Source organism: Danio rerio, chromosome 4 (assembly GCF_052040795.2).
Source record: "Danio rerio strain M-AB ecotype USA chromosome 4, GRCz13ab, whole genome shotgun sequence".
Classification (NCBI taxonomy): domain Eukaryota; kingdom Metazoa; phylum Chordata; class Actinopteri; order Cypriniformes; family Danionidae; genus Danio; species Danio rerio.
Genome location: NC_141024.2, coordinates 78,655,348 through 78,682,031, shown reverse-complemented (window position 1 = coordinate 78,682,031; position 26,684 = coordinate 78,655,348). Strand labels below are relative to the sequence as shown.

Below are 26,684 nucleotides of genomic sequence, written 5' to 3'. Positions count from 1 at the left end.
AACTAAAATAAAAACTGTAAATATTTATATTAATCGATATCTATATTAAAATAAGGTCATTTCCAATTCAGTTTCTAATTACACTATCACGTCTTTTGAGAAAACAGCTGCTTTAGAATTTCAAATGTTGAATAACAGTAACAGTATTATATGTCTTAACAATAAAAATGAAAAAAATAAAACACTCAGACAAGGATCAAACCCGGGTCGGTGGCTTCATAACCTAACGTGCTAACCGCTGGACCACAACAGCTGTACATCAAGAGGTAACCTGCAGGCTGCATCATGCCCACGAGGCTGCAAGAAAATAGATAAAAAGAGCAGACCTGGTAAAATAATGTATAAGAAGACTGTGGTCAAGTAACAAAATAAATTAATTTAAAAAGTGTGACTGCTGAGAGCAACAGATTCTGGAGCTAGGGACACCGGCCCTTGCGGCCAAAACACGGACCGGCCCACCGGGAATTCTCCCAGTCCTCCCGATTAGCCAATTCGGGCCTGGGTAAACCAATAATATTGTGCATGCGCGATTCAGTGAACCAAACACAAACAGAACAGCCTGCTGTATCACTGAACTGAACTTGGAACAGCTGCAGCGCGGGTAAACCGAGGGCTTAAATAAGAGGATATGGTGAAAAACGTAAGTTTGTTTCATAACAGACAATCGTAATGGAATTTAAGTAAGGGAATCATGATTCAGTTGGGTTTACAGTAAATAAAACTTTACTGTAAGACATTTTTCAGACCATGGTGATATTTTAACTGACTGAAATTACTATTGCTGACTACATAATGTTGAGTCCTAACATCCGCGTTAGAAATTTAAATTTCCCATCAGGCCTGGATTAATAATTCAGAGGCCACTGGGCACTATGGCTTGTAGGCCCCCTATAGCCGCACCCCATAGTTGATTAAAAAAATAAGCTTAATATAATATTTGTTAAATACAGTTAATCTATGATGTATTGAGCACATTTTTAAAGTAAATTATATACAGTATATATTTCCAGTCTACAGAGATTTTACTTATTTTTAAAGCATTTAAAGCAAACTTTTGAAAAAAAAAATACTATTACAACTAGGGAAAATTAATGGATATTAATATATTTGTTCAAGTTCACTAAGGCAGTACTAAAATTTATTTTAAGGGAGTTTTAATGTATAACTTCTATAAACTTAAATTGCATATGATTTGTATAACACCTCTCCCATTTGAGGATGAGTAGATGGTTGTGGTAGATGATAGTGTTCATGTGTCCTCAGAATACATGTTTCAAAAATGTATGAAATGTATGCATCGGTTAACGACCAGAGGCCGACGAAGCACTTCATAAGCACTTTATCTCTCATGCCCATGAAAGAATCCGGCAACATATTTGGTTTACAAGTAAGTTTTCGCATACATAATAAATTAAACAAACGCGACATGCATCATGTCTACTGCGTCAGTCGGTCCAGCTTTAAATTGCCTGCATTAATGCATTAAAACTGACCAAAATATCTACAACAAATAATTTCAATTCATTATAATATGAAAAAGTTTTGTTTTCATTGTTATGTTTTTTTAATAATGAAAACATTTTTCCTGCTGTAAACTGGTTTGCTTTTTTTATTGTGGCTTTTTCTAAAGCATTTTTCCCAGTTTAAGTTAAAATCAAAGTCTGTTCTGCATTTCAGCTGTTAAATTAAAATAAATACCTTTTTACAGAGTGACATCTTTATTTTATATACATGCATTTATATTTAGTGCTTATTTATTTTTGACAGTGAATCTGAGGCACAAATAAAGTGTGACTTTGTTTTGTAACAGTTTCTAACAATTTATAAGCTCATCTTAAAAATAATAGTGTATATAAAACTGCTAAATGCATTTTAAATTCAAGATTTAATATAAAAGGTTATTATTTAAATTGTTTATGAAGTGATCATGTTTATTTATGTAAATACTGCATGGCTTCGATGTGCGTGCGAGCGCGTCTCATTCCAACACTGGAGTGGGGAGGTTGTTGCAATGGGAGACTTATAATTATTGCTATTTATACTATTACGGATTAGTAAAGTGCCATTTAGGCTATTTGTTAAGTTCTTAAATATGTAACAATTAATTATTATTATACAGTTTCAAGCAGTTATTTAATATTTAACTACAATATTTATAAGCAGTTTTGTGTTGTTTTATTAATGAAAGTTCAAAAATAAACATGTACGTTTATACGAATGTTTTATTAATTAATATTTAATTAAGTTATAAGTTATTCCTTAATTTTTACATAAAAGGTCAATTAACTTAGGTAGGCTACTTTATTTCTTGGTGGTAAGGGAGGAAACTTTTTTTGCCCGTGAATATGTTCCGTCTACTTAAAAAAAAAAAAAGATAAATATCATTATATATATAAATATCACAAAATCATTCTTCATAATCGGATTCACCCAATCAATAAACCTATTGCGTCGACAAGAACAAGTCTAGAGAGAGAAGAGCTAATAATATGCAATAAATATTAGTTAATATTAATGATTATAAACACGAACTGCGTTATGATTAACGCCTTCACAATGTCATGTCTACGATCTTTTTTGAAGAACAGATAATCCATGCCGTCTCCCCAGGCAGGTTTTTATCTGCTTTTTTTTCTCTTCTCGCTACAAACAATAAAGTATCAGCGCCAGACCAGTGGTTTAAATTATATTTTACTTTCCTGATTTCTTTCTGTTTTATTTTAAAAAACATAAATGTATAAAGTTTTGTATTGCATATCTATTTTTAAAGATTATCATTCAGCCTACACGCAGTGCATATGAGAGGTTAATGCGGCAAATCTCCTTCACTCATGCACTATACACATTTCATTTATGACACTGTAAACTTGACTTCGCAGGCTGGTCATCTTCAGACTCAAAAGGCATTTTTAAGTGTCCTAACTTGAGACTGCTGCTGGGATGTTTCTTATTGTTAGCGATGTCAAAATGAAAGCAAACATTAAAAAGGGTTTTGCGTGTTATCAATTGTATTGTTTCATTTTAGTAATAATGAATATAATAAATTATAATATTGATGATAGTGTAGACTAGTGTGCAGTGTCCAACAAAACATTTTTATTAGGTTACTCTAGACCATACACATTTACTCAAGTAAATAAACAGAAATAATGATGGGCTAAAAAACTGCGGAATTCTGCCTGGCGCAGATTCCGTGTGGGCCTACTAATTCTCCTAACCTGCCTAGTTAACCTAATTAACCCAGTTCAGCCCTTAAATGTCATTTTAAGCTGTATAGAAGTGTCTTGAAGAATATCTAGTCTAATATTACTTAATGTCATCATTCATTCATTCATTTTCTTGTCAGCTTAGTCCCTTTATTACTCCAGGGTCGCCACAGCGGAATGAACCTCCAGCCGCAACCTATCTCTGGGAAACATCCACACACACATTCACACACTTTATACACTACGGACAATTTAGCCTACCCAATTCACCTATACTGCATGTCTTTGGACTGTGGGGGAAACCAGAGCACCCGGAGGAAAGCCACGAGAACGCAGGGAGAACCTGCAAACTCCACACAGAAACGCCAACTGGGCCGAGGCTCGAACCAGCGACCCAGCGACCCTCTTGCTGTGAGGCGACAGCACTACCTACTGCGCCACTGCTTCGCCCTACTGTCATCATGGCAAAGCTAAAATAAATCAGTTATTAGAAATGAGTAATTAAAACTATTATGCTTAGAAATGTGCTGAAACAACCTTTCCTCTGTTAAACAGAAATTGGGGAAAAAAATAAAGGGGTCCTAATAATTCAGGGGGGCTGAATTATATATATATATATATATATATATATATATATATATATATATATATATATATATATATATATATATATATATATATATATATATATAAGCGATATCACATTCATAGCAGTGTGATATGGCTGTATATCGGCACTGGTGAGAGGCGTGCGTTCGTGTCCCACCAGTGCTGATATACAGCCATATTGCACTGTTATGAGTGTGATATTGCGTTTATACAACAGGGTTGAGTTGAGGTCTCTGAATAACACTGTTGAGAACTGGGATAGGAAAGTAACCATACTCTGGTGTTAGTAACTGTATCATGCATTGGATTTTGTGTGGCCGCTGCGATCGGATACTGTACCAAAGTTAAAGACCTGGGGGTGTTACAGACTGTACCAAAAAAGGGAGTGGGGTGAAATTACAGGAGTTTTCTGGGAGAAAAACAAACGGGAGGGTTGCGGGAGATTGGTCTGAAATACGGGAGACTCCTGGGAAAAATGGGAGTGTTGGCAGGTATGCTTACCAGTTTAATACTGATTTGATCAGCTTTAGTTAGAAATTTGGGTGTTTTAATATTTTAAGGCAGGGATGTCCAAAGTCGGAGGGCTGGTATCCTGCTAACTTTAGCTCCAACTTTCTTCAAAACACCTGCCTGGAAGTTTCAATTATACCTAGTAAGAGCTTGATTAGCTTGTTCAGGTGTGTTAGATTAGGGTTGAAGCTAAAATCTGCAGGACATCGTGCTGCCAGGAACAAGTTTGGTGGCCCCTGTTTTAAGGGCGTATTATGCAGTCACTGTCACCATCTTAAGGACAGACAATGTCAATCGTCTTTGGTCAGCTCAGTATGGCAGGCTAATGGCCGCTGATGTACTGTCAGAAATTATAAATATTTAAAAATAGGCACTATCCTTATAAATAAACTGCATTGTTGCAATCTAAACAACTACATTCTCCACTAAATAACAGCAGGAATATTTGTCAAACTGTAGATGGTCCTCTGCTTGTTAGTGTATGTGGGTGGAGTAATACAGAAGGGTGAAGCTGGACCAGTGCTGTTATTGCAGTTACGGCTATCAGCCAATCAGGTTCAAGAACCAGGCAGAACTGTTGTATATATATATATATATTATAATTTATCACACATGATCCTGATCTCACACTGAAGACAAACACACCAGAGGAAAAGGAGCCTCATAATCTGCTGCATTCATTCATAATTTCCTATGAGCTCAATTAGCTAAGGTTAAACCTTTATTCTTCACTTGTGTTGCCTCTTCCTATAGCAGCTGAATGTGTGTTAGATTAGTTTAAGTGTTCACTGTAGTTAAAGAAGCATTACTTGTATCACTCTCAATGTTTAATATTTGCTCATAAATGTCCCTAATCATGCCGAATTTTACTTTTTGGATGTCAAAAAAATAATAACTAAACAAGCCTGTGTGTTTTTTATTTGTTCTATAGTTTAACAAACAAAAAAGTCTGTCATTTGTCATTGCAGTAATACACTGCTCACTAAAATAACATCCTAGATCTGAAGGAATGAACTATTCTTATTAAATACTTTGTTCTTTACATAGCTGAATGTGCTGAAAACAAAATCGCATAGAAATTATCAATGTAAATCCGATTTATTAACCCATGGAGGTCTGGATTTGGATTCACACTCAAAATTGAAGAGGAAAAACACACTACAGGCTGATCTAACTTTGATGCAATGCCCTTGACACAAGTCAAAATGGGGCTCAGTAGAGTGTGTGGCCTCCACATGCCTACAATTTCTGGGCATCCTCCTGATTAGGTGGTGGATGATCTCCTGAGTGATCTCCTCCCAGACCTGGACTAGAGCATCTGCCAAATCCTGGACAGTCTGTGGTTCAATGTGGCTTTGGTGAATGGAACGAGATTTGATGTCCCAGATGTGCTCAATTGAATTCAGGGTCTTGGGTACAAGCGGGCCAGTCCATAGAATCAACGCTTTAGTCTTGCAAGAACCGATAGCACTCCAGCCACATGAAGTCTAGCGTTGTCTTGCTTTAGGAAGAGCCCGACAGCACAGGTATATGGTCTTACAAGGGGTCTGTGGATCTAATCTCGGTACCTAAGGCTACCTCTGGCGAACACTACATCTGCATCAGAAATGCCACCCCACATCACACCAATCATGCTGGAGGATGTTGCAGGCAGCAGAACGTTATTGATGGTAGGATCGATATGATTCTTGCCACAGTTCACATTGAAGAGTCATCCAGGATGAGCTGCACTACCTGAAACACTTGTGTATTGCAAGAAGGTTATTTCTTATGAACTAGAAATTAATGTTTACGTTTTGGATGTCTAAAAATAACAATAAAGTTAGCTTGTATTTTATTTTATTTTTCTTTATAGTTTAATAAAGCAACAATTGAAGTGCCATTTGTCATTATATTAATATTAGTCTATATTAAAAAAGGTCTTAAATAGGTCTATAAATAGTTGGAAACCTGGTTAACGGGGGTTTTGGTGTAAGATCAGCTTCATTAGACTAATGCATTAACATAAAACATTAAATATTAATTACCTTACAAACTGTCTAAGGCAGGTGTGGGCAAACTTGATCCAGGAGGGCCAGTGTCCTGCATAGTTTAGCTCCAACCCTATTCAAACAGACCTCCCTATAGAGATTAAGTGATCTTGAAGACACTGATTAGTTTGTTCAGGTGTGTTTGACTAGTGTTGGAACAAAACTCTGCAGGGACACCAGCCCTCGAGGATCAAGTTTGCCCATCCCTGGTCTAAGGGGTGATAATAATAGTTTTATGAATTTGTGGTACTTTATTTATTGTTAAAAAAAATGTGTTTTTAGAAGATTGAATGACACGTGATTTAAAAAAAAAAAATCATTCATACCTTTTGGCAGATGATGGTCTTTTCTCTCTGAAGTTTGGTAGAGGATTTTCTTTAGACTGGTCACTCTTCAGAGACACAGAGCTGGACACACATGATCCTGATCTCACACTGAACACACAATCACACCAGATGAATAAACTGCAGGAGACACTTTTAAGAGTTTATTGAGTTTGTGTAGTTTAATTCAGCACAAACTAATAGTTGGCTGAAAGTCTGTCTGATCAGGTCTGCTACACAGATATCATGGGTAAACAGACACATGACTAGGCCCACACGGAATCTGTGCACGCAGAATTCCACAGATTAATTAATTAATTAATTAAAGTAATATCATTGACTAATATGAAAATGTTTATCTGATTTATGCACAATGCAGTTTGTACAGTCATATTTTCAGTCTTTTAGTAGAGATATTATATGAGACACTTGCTTTGTTTACCAAATAAAGTGAATCTTATTGGATTTGCATTTAAATAAAAGTTTAAAAGATATTATTTTATTTTTATTTCACATATTAAAGTTTTAGTCATGATACTCCCAAAATCATTCCGCAGAAATCCACAGATTTTTTACCAAAATTCTCCACAGAAATAGCAAAAAACGCCTGCAGATTCTGTCTGGCCCTACACTTGACACACATTGGGCTCTGGTAAAGCTGTCTGTAATCTAGAGCAGTGGTTCTCAAACTGTGGTACGCGTACCACTAGTGGTACGCGGGCTTCCTCCTAGTGGTACGCGGAGGAATCGCTGAATAATGAAAGAAACAATTAACACTTTTAATCCTTTAATGCATAATATAACATTGATGTGATCAGCATTGGCTGTTTTGTGAAGCGTACGATCACAACGCTGTGCTTAGAATGTTTATTTTAGTGCATTGTGTCATAAGCTGCTGAAAATCAGTTTCCGAAGTTTAAGAATTGAATCTGAAGCGTGATTTGACTGACATGAAAAGTGGCCAATCACAGTCGACCTTGTCTAGTTGCGTGAAACGTAAGGGCGGGACAAAAGCTGTCTGTGTTGCAGAGACAGAAAAAACAACTTAAAAACAAATGTTTTGTTGGAATAATGCTTCTCGGATGTTTTCACTACAGAGATGTCTAGCAGAGTAATTAAACCGCGGACATATTTCCTGCCTATTTGATGATCTTCATACACGTTTCGCTCTCCGACAGCCAGTCGACTCGCCTCTGACCTGTCACTCCTCTAAATACATTCTGAATGGCGGCGCGGGAATGGAGGTATAGCACAATAACTCATTTCTGCAAATGAGGCGAGTGCTTTATTTTAACACGACAGCGCATTCATGTACACAAATCGCTAAAACAGATATGCGAGCTCTTAAATAGGCTTTTTTCAAATGAACTGCAAGTCCTCTCAGGATCGCATGTGTGCTCAGATTGAATACAATCGCGATCTTTCCACTATTAAAGTATACATTATTTATCTTTGTTCCTTAACTAAATTTAGTCAAAAGTATTCAAAGTGATCAAATATTTAGAAATAGATTGATACATGATCGATGACAATGCTAATGGTCTTCTTATTTGGCTGTGTTGTAAAGTGAAACTTACTTTTAGCAAAGGTGTAACATTTTTTATTTCTTTACGACAAAATAATTATGCTGGAAATGTTTCTGGATGAGGTATTTGTGTGATTTATACATTTAGCTGTATTCTGATCTGTCCTAAAGCATTACAGGTCAAAGCAATCCATTGTTAGCCTACTTATTGTTTATTTATCACAATTTACAATAAGGCTCTTAAAGCACTGCTTTGATAAATGTATTGTTGTCATATTTCAAATACCTCAAGTAAAATGAAGTCATTTGTTTGTTTTTTTTACTGACAGTGTACTTGTATTTTTTTAAGTTTCTATTTTAGATTAAGATCAAGTGTAAAATAAAATCTACATGTGATGTACAGCTATTTAAGAAACAAATTTGCCATATTGTAAAGAAAATAGTGTAAAATATGTAAATAAAAGGCTAAATTTAAATCTTTTTACCATATACTTTAATTTAACCTTTCAAAGCTTAAAAATATATATTTTTAAAAATGGGCAATAAGTGTCTCTATGGCCTTAAAGATTATTTGGTAGTTTTACCAGTGCTATTGAAAAAGATTAATTGTCATGAAAGGAAAAATTGACTATACTTCCTTTGTTAGTGCAAATTATACATGTAGCTTTGGGATGTAAGCAATCAAACCATTAAATTAGGTTTACACTTAAAAAAAAGTGATTTCATAATGAAAATCAGATTTTTTTTTCAAAAGTAACCATCTAGTACTTTTTAAAAGAGTAATTTGTACTTTTACCTAATATTAGTATTATTTACTAAAAAAATGTATTTTAGCAGTTTAAAAGTATTTTTACTTGAGTACAAAAAAGATTTCACAAGAACTTAGTGCAGGTTTATTATACTATTAATATATGATTAATAAATATTATTATTAATGGTTTTTATTTGTATCTATTCCTATGCAATGTTTTATGGGTTGCTGAGAATACATTTCAGGTCTTCAATACATAGCATGTCAGTCTTGAAAAAAAAATAGGTGCTGGAATTGATTTTCATTAGGCTGTGCCTGTATGAACCCTGTCATGTACTTTTAACATTTATTTCAAGATTAGTCTGAAAGTGTAGGAATATGACATATAGCCTATATTTATAAGGTCCAAGCAGCATTTCCAGCTTTTGATGAATAGGCTACTATGAATACTTTAGATTTAAGTACAGCAGTTTTCTTTTTACTTTTTAAGAACAACGCCATTTTTTTATGAACTTTTAAAAGCACATTTTAACTAAAACTTTTTTTTTATCTGCAAGCACAGTTAATGTTCAGACTATTTCAAATGTTTAAAGTGACTGACAATAATACATATTCTTACTAATAGGAATTAATCTGCATCGTTTTAAAACTGTGCACACCTGTAGCTGCTTAATTAGGCTTAAAACGCTATTTTTTAATACTGGTTAAAAAATAGCGTCGTAAGGTGGTACTTGGAGAGACGATTTTTTTCTAAGGTGGTACTTGGTGAAAAAAGTTTGAGAACCACTGATCTAGAGTGATCTAAACACATTTGCTGAAGCTGTAAACTGAAGCTTTGTCCATCATTTGATCTGGCAATAGCAACACAAATAAGTGCATTGTTGTTGGTCTTTGTTTTTCAGAGAAAGTGTTGAAATAATGGTGTAAAAACAGAGTCAATACCTGTGTTTCTCTGAGAGAGAGTCCTTTACTCGCTCCTCTGCCATACTGCAGCTAAAACACCAATGCAGACATTAGCAGAGCTTTCAGCAAACAATCAGCCGCTGACCATCACCTGGAGATGACAATATACTGAGATGAAGAACAGCACACTTTATAGCAATCAATGCTCACTTCACTAACAACACTGCACTGAAACAGACCACATGATGAGGGACACCACAAACAACACCTTACTGAAACAGACCGCATGATGAGGGATAGCACAAACTGACTTTCAGCCATTTCACATCAGAAATATATATATATATATATATATATATATATATATATATATATATATATATATATGTATGTATATATGTATATATATGTATATAATGATTTAGATTAAAATTTATGCAGTTGGTTACACCCATGATCTGAATTGAGGTAAAGCTAGTTTTATTTTCACACTTTCAGAATTTCTCCTTGATTAAGAAGTGTTCTTTGCTAAATTGTGAAATCATATAAGCATTAAGTTTAGTCAAATTAATGGTGCTAAGGTTGTTTTGAAATCATATTCACATCATATTCACACCGATTATTCAAAGTATCATGGTAAACACTATAGGGAGTGTGTCACAAGTTGTCATTGAACGAATGTGCGAATATAAAACCAACTTTACCACAGTCTCATCTGACACCTCAGATATTTCAGATTTGATCATTTGATACGACTTTGTCTGTCACAATAACTTCTGCTTTAGACAGCTATTAACTTATTATTTTATTTATGCTTAGTTGCTTAATTAATAGTTAGTTAGTATTGAAACGTTACCAGCAGGCCCGGCCCCAACCATTTGGCGCCCTAGGCAAGATTTCAGGGGGCGCCCCTTCACATCGCAGTAAATTCCACTGCTAGTGTACATACAGTCATAAGAAACTAAACAGCTTTTTGATCGACTACTGCAAGCTGGGAAAACATCAGATAAATATGCCAATGCAATTAGCATTAATGTTGAACAGATCTAAAATTTACACATTTGCTTGAGGAAGAAATGATGGGGACAGTTATTGCAGTTTAAGGATCATCGGCACTCTTCCGGTTAACGGAAGCTCTGCTTTCACTTTCGATTTCCTGACTGTTTAAAGTTTATTTTGTGCTAAATGATGTGAAATTTTCGAGTCAACCTGATATAGAAGAGCACAAACACTTTTAAGCGATAGAAAATAACCCATTATATTGTTCAAATGACCGTGTTTGGACGTGTTTAATCGGTGTTGCTTTGAGCTTCAGGAGCAGACAGTGCTATAAATCACGCTTATAAACACGCTTACACATATAAACCCTTCATCATCTCCACAAATCAGCCTAATGTAGAAGTGTTAAACTCACATGCAGAAGTACAGACGCTCTTGTGCAGCAGGAACACGATGTGAGCTCTTTGACGCTTTCGGTTTGTCAACTTCTTCAGTATTTTGGCGGTTGTCAAACTTAAATGCGCTTTACCGCCACCTGCTGGACTGGAGTGCGGTACAGGAGTCTGACATGGAGAGAAACACGAGAAAAACAAACCACACTATAAAACCAAGGGAAAACATTGCTGCTTAAATAAATAAAGGGGAATTATTGTAGCCTCCATATGTTGACAAATACTTTTCTTAATATTTGTCTTTTGTATTGATAATCTTGACATTCTGTTATTACATGCTGCACATGTTTCACACTGATTACAATGTGAGTATAAGTCATGTGTGTGCTTCCCTATAAACTCAGTATCTTGTTTAGTCCTGTATGTGCTATTCTGAGGCGGTTATGACCATTTCCTCCCTCCGATTATTCCCCATTTCTCTTCCTTCACAGATTCACCATTGGATTGTACACAGATGTCTTCCTGAGTCATTTATATCCCAGTGTCCCTGGCTTATACTCTCTGTCTGAATCTTTATTATAGTTTTGACTTCAGCTTCACTTAATTTAACCTTAAGGTCTAAGTGTGAGTGTGTGTGGGTGTTTCCCAGTACTAGGTTTCACCTGGAAGGGCATCCGCTGTGTAAAACATGGATTACTGGATACTGGAATAGTTGGCAGTTCATTCCACTGTGGCGACCCCTGATAAATAAGGGAATAATCAGAAGGAAAATGAATAAATTAATATATACTGTATATATACACCTTGTCCATATACACCATCTATCGTTATTAACCTTTATCTCTAATTTATATTATGTTTCTCTTCATGTCCAATATTATTTAAATATTTAATTAATTTCCTCCTCTCTTGCATATATTTTCTACAATAATATACCGTTCTACCATTTCTCTAACTCTACAGTGACCACATTAATCATTTTCTTTACCTTCATTAAAGCCAATGTTGAGTTTAGTCTAGTGCAGGGGTGTCAAAAGTACGGTCCATGCGTATCAGGCCCACAAATGGGTTTAATCTGGCCGGTGAGATGATTCTGTAAAGAATAAAAATGAGCTGCAATTTATCAATAAAAGAAACTGCTGTTCCAGTAGATGGCACAATAGCAAATCACAAACTGATCATTTCGTCTGATCCTGAATCAGTCTCAATTTGATAGCCTTCTCAAAGAGAAAGACCACATCTATGCCCTGCTGTACAACACGTCAGTATTCTCACGAGGAAACGTAACTATTTCAGGTTTTGTCAGTTTAGTGACTGATTCATACGAGTTCAGTTGTATGAAAATGTCAGATTTTAAAAATCAGGTGTGTCACCTAACTCCAGCCCTAAACCCAGTCCTCATTGGTTAATAAGCAAATCGTACTAAATTGTATGAATTAGATTGTACTAATTTATACGAATTATCCACTAAATCAAATAGTTACGAATTGCCGCAAGCTTGTGTTGCAGCATAAGATAGTTAAGCCGAGGTGCTGTGCTGAGGCGTTTTTTTACATTTACATTTAGCAGACGCTTTTATCCAAAGCGACTTCTTTGGTTTGCGAGAAGAAACTGAACAGTTCATAGAAGGAAAGGACAAACCAGTGTTAGAGTTTCATTTGGTAGAATGTAGGCAGGACCTTTCATTCATGGTGGATGTTACAGAGCACTTCCTGAAGCTGGCTGCAACTCAGAATGTGATGCCTGATATTGATGTGCTGGTGAAAACTAAAAGATGCCAGGTATCAGAGCAAATAAACTATGCAACCCCACTTAAAGTGCTGCATGAGACACCCTGATATAGTTTAGTGATCTGTGAAACAGTTGTGTAAATCACTGAGGCATTGTGTGTTTGTGTGATTATTTTCTTTAGAATCTTCTAATAAATGTAAGGTGTTCATGATTAATATTGTTGTTGTGCTTGTACTGTTTTCAACACACTCTCCTCGGGCTCCAGCTTTATGTTGATTATAATAAAACAAAGAAAACAATCTGAAGTTGCTGTTTTTAAGTTATATATAGGGCGGAGCAGGAGGGATGACCCAGGGAGGATGGACCTGGGACAGAAAAGCAGGCGGCCCAAGGACAGCTGGCCAGACTAGAGGAGTCTATGGGGAGCCGGCAAGACTGAAGCCTGTAGGGTGCCAGCTAGACTGGAGACTTGTGCAGGACTCGAAATTAACTTTCTTACTTGGTAGCACCGGTGCTCCCAACCTGAAATATTTAGGACCCACCAAAAATGAATGAGCACCGCTGCAAATTGTATATTAAGGTATTTATTGTATTTGAAAACAACATCAATTGGGACTAACAAAACCCAGAAACAACTATCTAACTAATGCTGTGATGACTTAATATTTTTGCAATAATTCCAAAATGAATGTCTAATAATTATAAAATATTAATGATGACGATGATGACAATAATACTAATAATAGATTATATTTCTCATCATCATGCTGCCTTGAATGTGCTTTAATGTAAGTTATCTGCTGTATAAAGTCCTACTGTTGCTTTATGAAAAATAAATTGATGGTTTGCATCAAACACAAATGAAGCATTGCAGTAAGAAATATTTATTTTGTATTATTGTTTTTATATGCGTGTCAATTTAATCAATAATATTTCTGCTACAAAACAAACAAAATAATATAATTAATCATTCAATTCAATGCTGAAAGCTGTAAAGCAGTCATCAGTAATAAATAGAAAAATAAAATACACCTCAAGAAAGAACGACAAAAGAAAGGAAGAAAAGTCTCACTTATAAAAGTTTTGGTTTCGGTTCGTGTCGTTTTAATGCTCAGCCTCGTTACGCGCTGAATTACATCTTTCTGTGTTTGCAGGAAAGCATGCGAGTGAATATGAGGGGGGCAGAGCAGGATTCTCCCGATGACCACCGGCACTTTGTTTGCGGGCACTCCGGAGTCCCTATGCATATGTGGGAGAGTCCTGGAACTTCCTGGAGACTTGGGATGTCTAAAATAGTCTCTAGTAGTCTGACCTTGATTAGTTGGATCAGCTGTATTTGTTTGGGGTTGTAGCAAAACTGTGCAGAGCACAGAGCACTCAAGCACAGAGCACTCAAGAAATCAAGTTTGAGACGCATGCTTTAAAGGCATAGTTCACCCAGAAATGAAAATTGCCTCACCATTTACTAATTTTTCTCAGGATCATTACAGGACATCATTTCATTTACACACAGTCTAATAACCATCAATGATTCTGCCATTCCCAACCCTTGGGTGCACACAAAGGTTGGGATAATATTATCTTTGCATATATAACACACACACACACATTCATTCACTCGTCACTACATCTGTAGATGTTCCCAATATACACACACAGACACCAAATAGGTTACACATACATATTTATTGAACTATTGCAAGTTTCAGGTCTCATCTTTCGTTGTTGTGGGGTGTTGCAGTCCAGGTTACCGAAAGCAACTGGCAAACTTCGGTAGCTGCCTAGAAAGCTTGATAACGCTAAACCTCAACACCGCGCATGCGGGATCACTCAGATGACTGGATTGCCTTAATGTTGCCTGTTTTTGGGGAGAGATTGAAATACAAAACCAGCGAAATAAGAAAATACATAATAATAATATTGTTAAATACACCTGTTATGATACTGGAGATGATCTGAATGTGATGTATGTGATCATCTATTAAGGTGCATTATTTTATCTAGTATAAAAGCCAGTAATAGAAGGGATTTATTCTAATAGTCAGACCAGTTGGTTGTTTAGGAGGTCTTTTGCAGTGGGAGGCAAATAGTGCTAGTGTATTATACCTGTTTTTGTGGAAGGTTGAACAGCAAGGAGCGGTAATTTCTACATGTAAATATATATTTTCTAGTTTGTTTGTTTGTTTTGATTTTTGTTTCTTTATTTTTCTATCTTTTTTACGGATATAATTTGTACAGGTTTATGAGCAGTTTTGAATGGACTGTAATAAGGAACGGACACTGTCAATAAATTACATTTTGCATATAAGTGCTCTGCCATATTCTTTGTGACCTGTATTCTATCATGCCTCATCACACTCTCCCTTGTGTGGTTTTAAACCTTTATTAGTTTTTTTTTTAATTCTGTTGAGCACAAAAGAAAATATTTAAAATAAAATAAAAACGCTTTCTTTATGTTCCAGAAGAAAGGAAATGTTTAAAACCACATGACGGAGAGTAAATGGTAAGGTCATTTTAATTTTTGGGTAAAACATCCAGTTAATGCTCACTAGCAGTTAAAGTTCACTTTTTTTTTAAGATCTGATGTTGCTGAAAGAAGAGACTCAATGGAATAAAACGGAAGAGAAACAGTTTGAGAAACACCAAGAAATAACAACTGATGAAAAACCCACACTGACTGAAAAGACTTCATCAAGCGGAGGACCTCGGAAATCCAAATCTGCATGTAATTTTACTTGTGTTCAGTGTGGAAACTGTTTCACTCGAAAACACAACCTTCAAGTCCACATGAGAGTTCACACTGGGGAGAAGCCTTACTCTTGCCCTCAGTGTGGAAAGAGTTTTAAGCAAAATGGCTACCTTAAAGTCCACATGAGAACTCACACTGGAGAGAGATGCTACACATGCCAACAGTGTGGACAACGCTTCTATACTACAGGAAACTTTGCACAGCACATGAGAATTCACACTGGAGAGAGGCCGTACATATGCCTACAGTGTGGAAAAAGCCTCTATCAATCAGCAAACTTGGCAGCGCACATGAGAATTCACACTGTGGAAAAGCCTTACTCTTGCATTCAGTGTGGAAAGAGTTTTAAGCAAAATAGCAGCCTTGAAGCCCACATTAGAGCTCACGATGATGGCAGAATTTTTACTTGCCCACAGTGTGGGAAAAGTTTTGCTCAAAAGCAAGACCTTGAGATCCACATGAGGATTCACACTGGAGAGAAACCTTACACATGCACAGAGTGTGGTAAAAGTTTCAGATTTAAAAGCACACTCAAACAACACATGATAAGTCACACCAGAGAGAAGCCATTTACATGTGCTCAGTGTGGAAGGAGCTTCACAACCAAATCTAGCCTCATGAACCACATGAATGTTCACACTGGAACCATAGTGTTCACATGTGATCAGTGTGGAAAGAGTCTCACACGCAAAGACTCCATTAAGAACCACATGAAGACTCATTCAGTAGAGTGTTTTAGATGCAGTGAATGTGGAAAAGGCTTTAAATCTAAAAGAAGCCTCAACACTCACATGAAGCTTCACAATGGAGAGCAGAGTTCTCAAAATTGAGGCCTTGCCTAGCGGAGCTTGGAGCTATCTCCCGGGACAGCATGCCAAACAAGTGTGAACTCTTGAATACATATCAAGTTACTGAAAATGAAACCCTTTGAACACCTGAAGATTTAAACTCAATAACTGAAGACGGGGTGAAGATTTTTTTTTGTAGTGTAGATCATGGGTCACAGCGCAGTACCAGGTTGTAAGAGTTTCAACTTTATGATGAACCAATAACCATATTTATGCACATTGCACACTTCAAATGGTCGGCACTAAAAAGAAAAATAGAAAGATTAGGGATGAGAAACTGTCCTACACCCTTAGATTGTGTTTTTAATCATTCATATTATTTTATTGTCACTCGTGTGAACAAACACCGATTTGCCTCCAAGTTTTGGGCTTTTGTCTGCACTTTATAAAACCTGTTGGCGAATGAAAGTCCGGCTAAACTCGTGCGGTGTGAACTCGCCATAAGGTATTGACAGTGACTGACTGATGCAGACTCCCTAAACCCTGTTCAGACTACACAATGACATTTCCCAGTTGCAACAGATCAGATTTGTGTCAGATTATTATGTGGTTTTGGGTAACAAATGAAGACTTTGGTTTCAGAACACTGGACATTTATTTTGATGGACTGATTTAAGAAAGGAACAAGTTTTTTTTTTATGAAGACCATTTAATTTCTGTATGCAACTGGTTACCTTTAAAGATATGTTCATGTGAGAACTCCCACATTACTACAGATAAATCGGTGTATGGGAAACCCAGTGTTGCTATTGTGAAAGAGAATGTGAGTGATTTGTTAGCTTAAATGCTGCTTCCAGAACTCAACAGACTACTAAAGCACTTCAGCTTTTTGTTCATTTAAATTATTATTTATATGCAATACATATTGCACTGCTCATGTGCGCTGATTATAATGTGTACTGTCTGTAAGTGGTGTGTGTGTATGTAGACAGCCTAATATGAGTCTATTAATCTCAAAGTCACACTTTAAAAGAAACTGTATACCACCAACATTTTCAAAATTAAAAGAAAAGAAAAAATGATTTGGGGTTATATACTAGATCTAATTTTTATGTTATTTAATTTTTTTATTAAATGTTCAAAATAAATGTACAAACACAGTAGGCCTTACTTTTATAAACAAGCATGAACTAATTGAATTGCAACAATAGGCAGACACTCGTGCTCTGCTCACGTGCTGCTGATGCTTGCGGTGTGAGGCAGCCGTTAGTCTTAACACTAAAAGAAAAAACCTCTTGATACGATACTTCCAAACGCAGTTTCATCTAAGACAGTGGGGGGGAAGCAAAATTTACTGTGCTTTCTACTCAGTTACTTTGCACATGCATAAAGAGGCTCTTGTACGACAAATCCAAAAGGCGTGATCTCAACAATAGGTGGCAGTTACTTTTCCCCAAAACCACAGGTTGCCGACGAGTCATTCCTCAAGCCCACTAGGCCCTACACTGTTTTCTAATCTCCCTTATTTAAAACAGCTCAATTAAGTCATCGGCTTTATTGTAGAGTACTCCTAGTATCTGAGCCTGCACTGCGCAATGAAAGAAAGAAGCAAAACGGGATGGACAGATGCCTAAAATGTTAGAAACGCACCACACCTTAAGTCAGTGAAGAAAAAGAGCAATGCTTGCGACTCTGGTGGGACTCAAACCCACAACCTTTGGATGGCTCAGCTCACAGCCTAGAAGTCCAATACACTATCCATTGCGCCACAGAGCCTGCTCTGCTTCCTCTAGCACTTTTGCACAGAAAGCACTTTTTAGTACTCTCTGGCCCATGAAAGAACAGCCAACTGCAGACAAGGCACTGCTGGGATTCGAACCCAGGATCTCCTGTTTACTAGAAAGGCACTTTGACCAACTAAGCCACAGCGCCAAACGACCTTGACACGGCCTAATTGTTTAATTCGAAAAAATAAAAAAATTAACAACGGTAGCGCTGCATGTGGGAATGTCTGGACTTGAAATATTAAAGTCCAATTGGTTAGGCATTACCACACTATGCTATATAAAGCCATCGTCCAAAGCCCTCTTGAACGAGCAGCGTTCTTAAGGATTTGAGTTTTGTTAAGAAACCGACTGCTAAACATCCCGCTGCGTAAACACTCGTTACTCTTAACAAAAAGCAAACATGAAACCTGTACATTAGGCATTGCTGGGATTTGAACCCAGAATCTCCTGTTTACTATTTATTTTATTTATTTATTTGTTTATTTGGCAGGGACAGTGTACATTAATTAGCATTTCTGCCAATGCACCAGAATTAGCCCGAAGGCTATTTTTCATCTGTTGTCCCTTAACAACCTAGAAAAAACAATACAAAAATTATACAATCTATCAAACATTTAAAAAGTACTAAAATAGACATGGTCATATAGATGTTAAAAGAGAATATTTACAAATTAAGCTAAAACACCAACATTTTATAATAGAGATAAAAGTAGTTGAAACACATTTAAACAACAGATCATTAAGATGGTGGGCACAATCAAAAACATGCTAGTTTCAATTTAATCAGAATGATGACACACCTGATTCTCTATAAACCAGGTTTTTAAATGTTTTTTGAATATATTAAATGAGGTTATATCTCTGATACTGCCATGGACAGCTGTAACTGAAAAGGCACCCTGACCAAAGGTACTTTTCCGGAGTGGGACAATACAGTCTCCTCGGGCTGTCCCTCGTGTTGCTCTGTGTGTGCTGTTCCTGATGTTTACAAACTGACTGAGAGGTGGGGATGACAGACCATGAATGATTTTATACAACAGGCAAATGTTTGAGTACTTAATGACATTTTCCCAGCTTAACAGTTTATGTTTTTGCAAAATGCTACAATGATGATGTCTTAGAGGCTTTTTATCCAGTATTTTAATTGACTGTTTGTAAAGTGACTCTATGGGTTTTAGTGTTGTTTTATTTGCTTGTGACCAGGTTGTTAGACAGTAGGTTATATGTGATAAAATCATTGAATGCATGAATATTTTAGCTGCCTGCAATGATAAATGTGACCTTATGAACCGGAAATTAGTTATATTGAATTTAACACGGTTACATACCTTTTTAATTTGTGATTTAAATGTTAATTTAGAGTCAATTTGGACCCCAAGATATTTAAAATCAGATACAATTTGTAATTTGTCCCCATCCACGTAGATGTCTGTTAGATTATTTACTATGTTTGTTTTAGAAAAGTACATTGTAACAGTTTTGCTTACATTCAGTTTTAAACAAGACTGGTTTAACCATTCTGAGACATGAGCCATAGCTTGTGTAAGTTTTTCTGCTACTTGGGTCGTGTTTTTACCATGTGTAAAAATAACTGTATCATCTGCATACATCTGAATCAGGGCATTTAGACAGACTGAAGGAAGGTCATTTATGTAGAGAGAAAATAATAAAGGTCCCAAAATGGAACCTTGAGGTACACCCGTGGGCAGAGAGAGCGGGATAAGTGATAATCTTTAATTCTCACTGAGTGTGATCGATTTGATAAATATGATTAAAACCACTTCAATGACTCTGGTGACATATTAAATTTAGTTAATTTGGACAATAATATTTTATGATTTACAGTGTCAAAAGCTTTTTTTCAGGTCAAGAAACACAGCACCAACTACACCATCTTTATCCAGTAGATGTTTAATATTTTCTATGAGAAAACAATTTGCAGTCTCAGTGGAGTGTTGAGATCTGAAACCGAATTGCATTGGATGAAGAGAAAATGTAGTGGTGTTTAGATGTTTAATTAATTGATTGGCAATGAGTTTCTCTGCAACTTTAGACACAGTGGGAATAATACTGATTGGCCTATAGTTGGAAAGTGACTGATGATCCCCGTTTTTAAAAATTGGAATGACAGCAGATGACTTCCATACACATGGAAATATTGCCTCAGAAATGGAACGATTGAGAAGTTTAGTTATTGGGGTTAATAGTGTAGAACTAAGTTCTTTCAACATAAGAGAGTCTATACCAAAAGTATCTTTAGTTCTGAAGGATTTGAGAGATTTTATTGCCTGTAAGGCATCAGATTCTGAGATATTACTTGGCTGCGAAATTGGCTGTGAACTATTTAAAGAACACATGTTAGAAATTTTTGATGGACACAATGGGACCATATTTGAAACTGAGTTAATCAAAAAATTATTAAAGGCCTCTGCAATTTTGCAGGCGTTATTTGTGATATGCCCATCTATCATAACTTCCAACATCTTTTTGTTTTTTGTATCCTGTCTAACAACTTTTTTTAGTTGGTTCCAGATTGTTTTAGAATCCCCTTTTGCTTTTTCTATTAATGTTAGGAAATAATCAGCTTTGGCTTTTCGTATGTTTTTAACTACTCTATTTCTTAATGTTGTAAACATGTTTCTATCACTAGCCGATTTACTCTTAATTACTTTTTTTACGCAAAATCTCTCTCTTTCATTAGTTTTAGTATGTCAGAGTTAATCCAGGGTAGTATATTTTTATTGTGTTTGCATTTAAGTTTAGTGCTGAATTCTTTAACTGTTTTCTCGATTGTTCCTACAAAAGATCCACGGTCCTTTTCAAGATCAGTACCCAGTAATATTCTGTCCCAGTAAATTTGCTCTACAGCATTTTTAAATCCTTCCCTTCTATTTCTTGGTATTCCTATAAATTCATGTTCTCTGGCAGAAAATTGAAATCTCTTTTTGGAGAGTTTTCTGGCCACAAGTGTCAAATTGTGGTCAGAAATGCCAGCTAACATATTAGAGGTTTTAATTATCCTTTCAGGTCGGTTGGTAAATATTAGATCAATCTGAGTACTACTTGAAGTGGTGATCCTTGTGGGACCATTTATCATTTGAACAAGGTCAAATTTGTCAGTTATTCTTTTAAGTTTGTTTCTACAAGATGTATCCTCCCAGTTTATGTTAAAATCCCCTAAAATAACAGTTTCTTTATTTAAGTTACTTTCTTTAAGTAACTTTTCAAACCTATCATAAAAAGTACCATCCGAAGATGGGGGACGATAAATCACAATGATTGTAAATGACATTTGGGGTGATAGTCTGACATTTAAACCCAAGCATTCTAATTCATAATCACAAAGCCAATTGATTTCCTCACATTGGAGATTATCTTTTACATATATCATAACACCACCACCTTTTGCTCCTTCTCTGTCTTTTCTGAACATTGTATAGCCAGATATGTTAAGTGCCACAGAAGGGGCATATTTGTACAGCCATGTCTCAGATAGGCAAAGGTATTCCAGGTTTGAGTTAGTTAACAGATGGGTAATTTGTTCAGATTTAGATAAAATGCTTCTTATATTTAAATGCCCACCTAAAAGACCTTTGGGTTTCATTTAAGGATCCCACACAATTTTTGAATTATTAACAGTGTTAAAGAACGCATGTTTCCAGTTTTTGACAACCCCTTGGTTGAGCCGTTTCCTGTTTACACTGTTCGTTGCCATGGTGCTCGCGCTGTCATTCAAAAAAGTTTGTTGTTGTTGTTGCTGCGTTTCTGGATCAGGTCTCTCGTTTCCACGAAACGCACACACCCGTCCAGCGAACTCCCGACCGAAGCTTCTGTCCGACATGCTGACACACAACCTCGGATGCGTTTTTTTCCCCCTGCCGCTCGCCATTCGACCACCCCGGAACCGCGGCCGCGCCTTTCACACACTCTACCCCCTGGACAGACAGCTTGAGCGTATTTGGCGTCGGGCAGAGAGAATGCAGAGGATTAGCCTGTTGTGCAGACGAACACAAAAGTGTACATGAAGAGCATACCTGTAAGGTAAGAGTAGCGCGTTTGTCCTCCGTTTGTGGGTTAGCCTCTCTCGGCGTCTTGAAGTGGTGCGGCCTGGGCATGGGTGGATATCCCCAGATAACATCAAGCATATTGCGATAATAAGTCCTGTCCGTGACGATTGTGTAGTTGTCATTGCTTTTTTTTTTCTTTGTGATCTTGTTGTACAGCGATGGGTATACCATGGTCACAGCCAGTGCATAAGTTCCATAGCCTGTACTTGTCTTTGCCAGTTCATTACCTTTTCGTTTGTAGCCCAGATCCTTGTATATATGCGGATTGTCATTATGATAAGACAGTGGATAGATGCTGCAAAACATCCGAACCGGATCCACACGAATAGCCGCTGTCAAGCTGTAAAATAACAGTAGACTAGGAGCGTTATGACAACACCTGTTCCACCTGTCGCCATCTTGGCCTCAGCCAAGTTTCTTACTAGACAGGCACTTTGACCAACTAAGCCACAACGCCAACGCTGAATAGGAGGCAAGACGTTTTTGCACACAGAGACTAAAAAAAGACAGCAAGTCTTAAAATGGCAAGAAAAGAGGTTGTTTAACTCTATTTGTCGCACTATTCATTACGCCTCAAAGCTATACAATTTTATAATTCATTCCGGTGAGCTCTATAAAACAAGCACACGCACCACCTGGACTAAGGCGCTGCTGGGATTTGAGCCCAGGATCTCCTGTTTACAAGACAGGCGCTTTGACCAGCTAAGCCACAGCGCCACAGAATTTCACAGTAAGAGACATTTGCCCGATAACAAAAATCGAAGAAGAAAAAATAATACACAACAAAAACCAGCATGTCAGGATGCTGAAAATGCTGACAAGACGGACGCAGTCTTTTAGAGTCTGGATGATCATGTCTCAAACCTGACCATGTCATCCAAACCCAGAGTCAGCTCGGAAAATGGAAATCAGGACAAACATATGCTATCGGCCATTGAAAGAGTTTCAGATCAGAAAGCCACTTTCCCATAATCTAAGGGAAAGGTGCAGTTTGAATTTGATCCTAGCACCTGCTGTTCCCAAGACAGGTGCTCTGACCAACTTAGTCTTAACACTAAAAGAAAAAACCCCTGGATACGATACTTCCAAACGCAGTTTCATCTAAGACAGTGGGGGGGAAGCAAAATTTACTATGCTTTCTACTCAGTTACTTTGCACATGCATAAAGAGGCTCTTGTACGACAAATCCAAAAGGCGGGATCTCAACAATAGGTGGCAGTTACTTTTCCCCAAAACCACAGGTTGCCGACGAGTCATTCCTCAAGCCCACTAGGCCCTACACCGTTTTCTAATCTCCCTTATTTAAAACAGCTCAATTAAGTCATCGGTTATTATTGTAGAGTACCCCTAGTATCTGAGCCTGCACTGCGCAATGAAAGAAAGAAGCAAAACGGGATGGACAGATGCCTAAAATTTTAGAAACGCACTACACCTTAAGTCAGTGAAGAAAAAAAGCTAAGCTTGCGACTCTGGTGGGACTAGAACCCACAACCTTCGAATGACTCAGCTCACTGCCTAGAAGTCCAATGCGCTATCCATTGCGCCACAGAGCCTGAGTGCTCTGCTGCCTCTAGCACTGTTGCACAGAAAGCACTTTTTAGTACTCTCTGGCCCAAGAAAGAATGGCCAACTGTCAACAAGGCACTGTTGGGATTCAAACCCAGGATCTCCTGTTTACTAAAAAGGCGCTTTGACCAACTAAGCCACAGCGCCAAACGACCGTGGTAGGGGCTAATTGTTTAATTCGAAAAAAGAAAAAAAAACTAACAACGGTTGCGCTTCATGTGTCAATGTCTGGACTTGAAATATTAAAGTCCAATTGGTTAGGCATTACCACACTAAGCTATATAAAGCCATCGCCCAAAGCCCTCTTGAACGAGCAGCATTCTTAAGGATTTAAGTTTTGTTAAGAAACCAACTGCTAAACATCCCGCTGCGTAAACACTCGTTACTCTTAACAAAAACCAACCGTGGAACCTGTACATTAGGCATTGCTGGGATTTGAACCCAGGATCTCCTGTTTACGAGACAGGCGCTTTGACCAGCTAAGCCACAGCGCCACAAAAATTTGCTGTAACAAAAATCGAAGAAGAAAAAAATAATACACAACAAAAACCAGCATGTCAGGATGCAGAAAATGCTGACAAGACGGACGTGGTCTTTTAAAGTCTGGATAATCATGTCTCAAACCTGACCGGTAACCTGGCCTCTGTTCAAGATCAAAGCAAAAAATGCGTGAATTTATTTTTATTTAATCTATCCTTAATCATATGTTAAGTGTTTTTTGGAACCTTCAGTTTCATTACATCCAAACCCAGAATCAGCTCGGAAAATGGAAATCAGGACAAACATATGCTATCGGCCATTGAAAGAGTTTCAGATCAGAAAGCCACTCTCCCATAATCTGAGGGAAAGGTGCAGTTTGGATTTGAACCTAGCACCTGCTGTTCCCAAGACAGGTGCTCTGGCCAACTTAGTCTTAACACTAAAAGAAAAAACCTCTGGATACGATAGTTCCAAACGCAGTTTCATCTAAGACAGTGGGGGGGAAAGCAAAATTTACTGTGCTTTCTACTCAGTTACTTTGCACATGCATAAAGAGGCTCTTGTACGACAAATCCAAAAGGCGTGATCTCAACAATAGGTGGCAGTTACTTTTCCCCAAAACCACAGGTTGCCTTCGAGTCATTCCTCAAGCCCACTAGGCCCTACACTGTTTTCTAATCTCCCTTATTTAAAACAGCTCAATTAAGTCATCGGCTTTATTGTAGAGTACCCCTAGTATCTGAGCCTGCACTGCGCAATGAAAGAAAGAAGCAAAACGGGATGGACAGATGCCTAAAATGTTAGAAACGCACCACACCTTAAGTCAGTGGAGAAAAAGAGCACAGCTTGGAACTCTGGTGGGACTCGAACCCACAACCTTTGAATGGCTCAGCTCACAGCCTAGAAGTCCAATGCGCTATCCATTGCACCACAGAGCCTGAGTGCTCTGCTTTCTCTAGCACTGTTGCACAGAAAGCACTTTTTAGTACTCTCTGGCCCATGAAAGAACAGCCAACTGCGGACAAGGCACTGCTGGGATTCAAAGCCAGGATCTCCTGTTTACTAGACAGGCACTTTAACCAACTAAGCCACAGCGCCAAACACCCTAATAGGGGCTAATTGTTTAATTCCAAAAGATAAAAAAAAAACTAACAACGGTAGCGCTGCATGTGGGAATGTCTGGACTTGAAATATTAAAGTCCAATTGGTTAGGCATTACCACACTATGCTATATAAAGCCATCGTCCAAAGCCCTCTTGAACGAGCAGTGTTCTTAAGGATTTGAGATTTGTTAAGAAACCGACTGCTAAACATCCCGCTGCGTAAACACTCGTTATTCTTAACAAAAAGCAAACATGAAACCTGTACATTAGGCACTGCTGGGATTTGAACCCAGGATCTCCTGTTTACTAGACAGGCACTTTGCCCAACTAAGCCACAGCGCCAACATTGAATATGAGGCAAGACGTTTTTGCACACAGAGACTAAAAAAAGACAGCAAGTCTTAAAATGGCAAGCAAAGAGGTTGTTTAACTCTATTTGTCGCACTATTCATTACGCCTCAAAGCTATACAATTTTAAAATTCATTCCGGTGAGCTCTATAAAACACGCACCACCTGGACTAAGGCGCTGCTGGGATTTTAACCCAGGATCTCCTGTTTACGAGACAGGCGCTTTGACCAGCTAAGCCACAGCGCCACAGAAATTCACAGTAAGAGACATTTGCCCGATAACAAAAATCGAAGAAGAAAAAATAATACACAACAAAAACCAGCATGTCAGGATGCAGAAAATGCTGACAAGACGGACGCAGTCTTTTAGAGTATGGATGATCATGTCTCAAACCTGACCATGTCATCCAAACCCAGAGTCAGCTCGGAAAATGTAAATCAGGCCAAACATATGCTATCGGCCATTGAAAGAGTTTCAGATCAGAAAGCCACTCTCCCATAATCTGAGGGAAAGGTGCAGTTTGGATTTGAACCTAGCACCTGCTGTTCCCAAGACAGGTGCTCTGGCCAACTTAGTCTTAACACTAAAAGAAAAAACCTCTGGATACGATACTTCCAAACGCAGTTTCATCTAAGACAGTGGGGGGGAAGCAAAATATACTGTGCTTTCTACTCAGTTACTTTGCACATGCATAAAGAGGCTCTTGTACGACAAATCCAAAAGGCGTGATCTCAACAATAGGTGGCAGTTACTTTTCCCCAAAACCACAGGTTGCCGACGAGTCATTCCTCAAGCCCACTAGGCCCTACACCGTT

At 37.5% G+C, this 26,684-nt stretch overlaps 3 protein-coding genes and 5 non-coding genes across 12 annotated transcripts in view; 2 read left to right on the top strand and 6 right to left on the bottom strand.

Annotated features, from left to right (window-relative positions):
• Window positions 1–11,348, bottom strand: part of LOC103910803 (NACHT, LRR and PYD domains-containing protein 3-like) — a 44,802-nt gene extending 33,454 nt beyond the window's left edge. The window contains exons 1-3 of the mRNA NM_001445154.1: window positions 11,272–11,348; window positions 9,897–10,008; window positions 6,682–6,789 (exon numbers count right to left, since the gene is read on the bottom strand). Coding sequence (NP_001432083.1) covers window positions 6,682–6,789; window positions 9,897–9,940 — 152 coding nt within the window. The 5' untranslated portion in view covers window positions 9,941–10,008; window positions 11,272–11,348. The remainder of the gene's footprint in view (window positions 1–6,681; window positions 6,790–9,896; window positions 10,009–11,271) is intronic.
• Window positions 1–17,729, top strand: part of LOC137489462 (uncharacterized) — a 243,166-nt gene extending 225,437 nt beyond the window's left edge. For 3 of the 4 annotated variants that reach the window (XM_088650898.1, XM_088650900.1, XM_088650899.1), the window contains one exon: window positions 15,558–17,729. In XM_088650898.1, the coding sequence (XP_088507024.1) occupies window positions 15,558–16,558 (1,001 nt within the window). In that variant the 3' untranslated portion in view covers window positions 16,559–17,729. Of the gene's footprint in view, window positions 1–15,441; window positions 15,483–15,557 lie in introns of all 4 variants that reach the window. The other variant, XM_087248746.2, reaches the window with a different exon arrangement.
• Window positions 1–26,684, top strand: part of LOC100535035 (uncharacterized) — a 304,770-nt gene that overhangs the window by 143,439 nt on the left and 134,647 nt on the right. The gene's annotated exons all lie outside the window — the stretch shown is intronic.
• On the bottom strand, window positions 18,204–18,292 carry trnar-ucu (transfer RNA arginine (anticodon UCU)). Its single transcript is given in 2 exon segments — window positions 18,204–18,239; window positions 18,256–18,292. It is a non-coding gene; the product is annotated as a tRNA-Arg (tRNA).
• On the bottom strand, window positions 23,014–23,087 carry trnat-ugu (transfer RNA threonine (anticodon UGU)). Its single transcript has one exon. It is a non-coding gene; the product is annotated as a tRNA-Thr (tRNA).
• On the bottom strand, window positions 24,357–24,430 carry trnat-cgu (transfer RNA threonine (anticodon CGU)). Its single transcript has one exon. It is a non-coding gene; the product is annotated as a tRNA-Thr (tRNA).
• Window positions 25,264–25,354, bottom strand: trnar-ucu (transfer RNA arginine (anticodon UCU)). The gene is given in 2 exon segments: window positions 25,264–25,301; window positions 25,318–25,354. It is a non-coding gene; the product is annotated as a tRNA-Arg (tRNA).
• trnat-cgu (transfer RNA threonine (anticodon CGU)) lies at window positions 26,042–26,115 on the bottom strand. The gene has a single exon. It is a non-coding gene; the product is annotated as a tRNA-Thr (tRNA).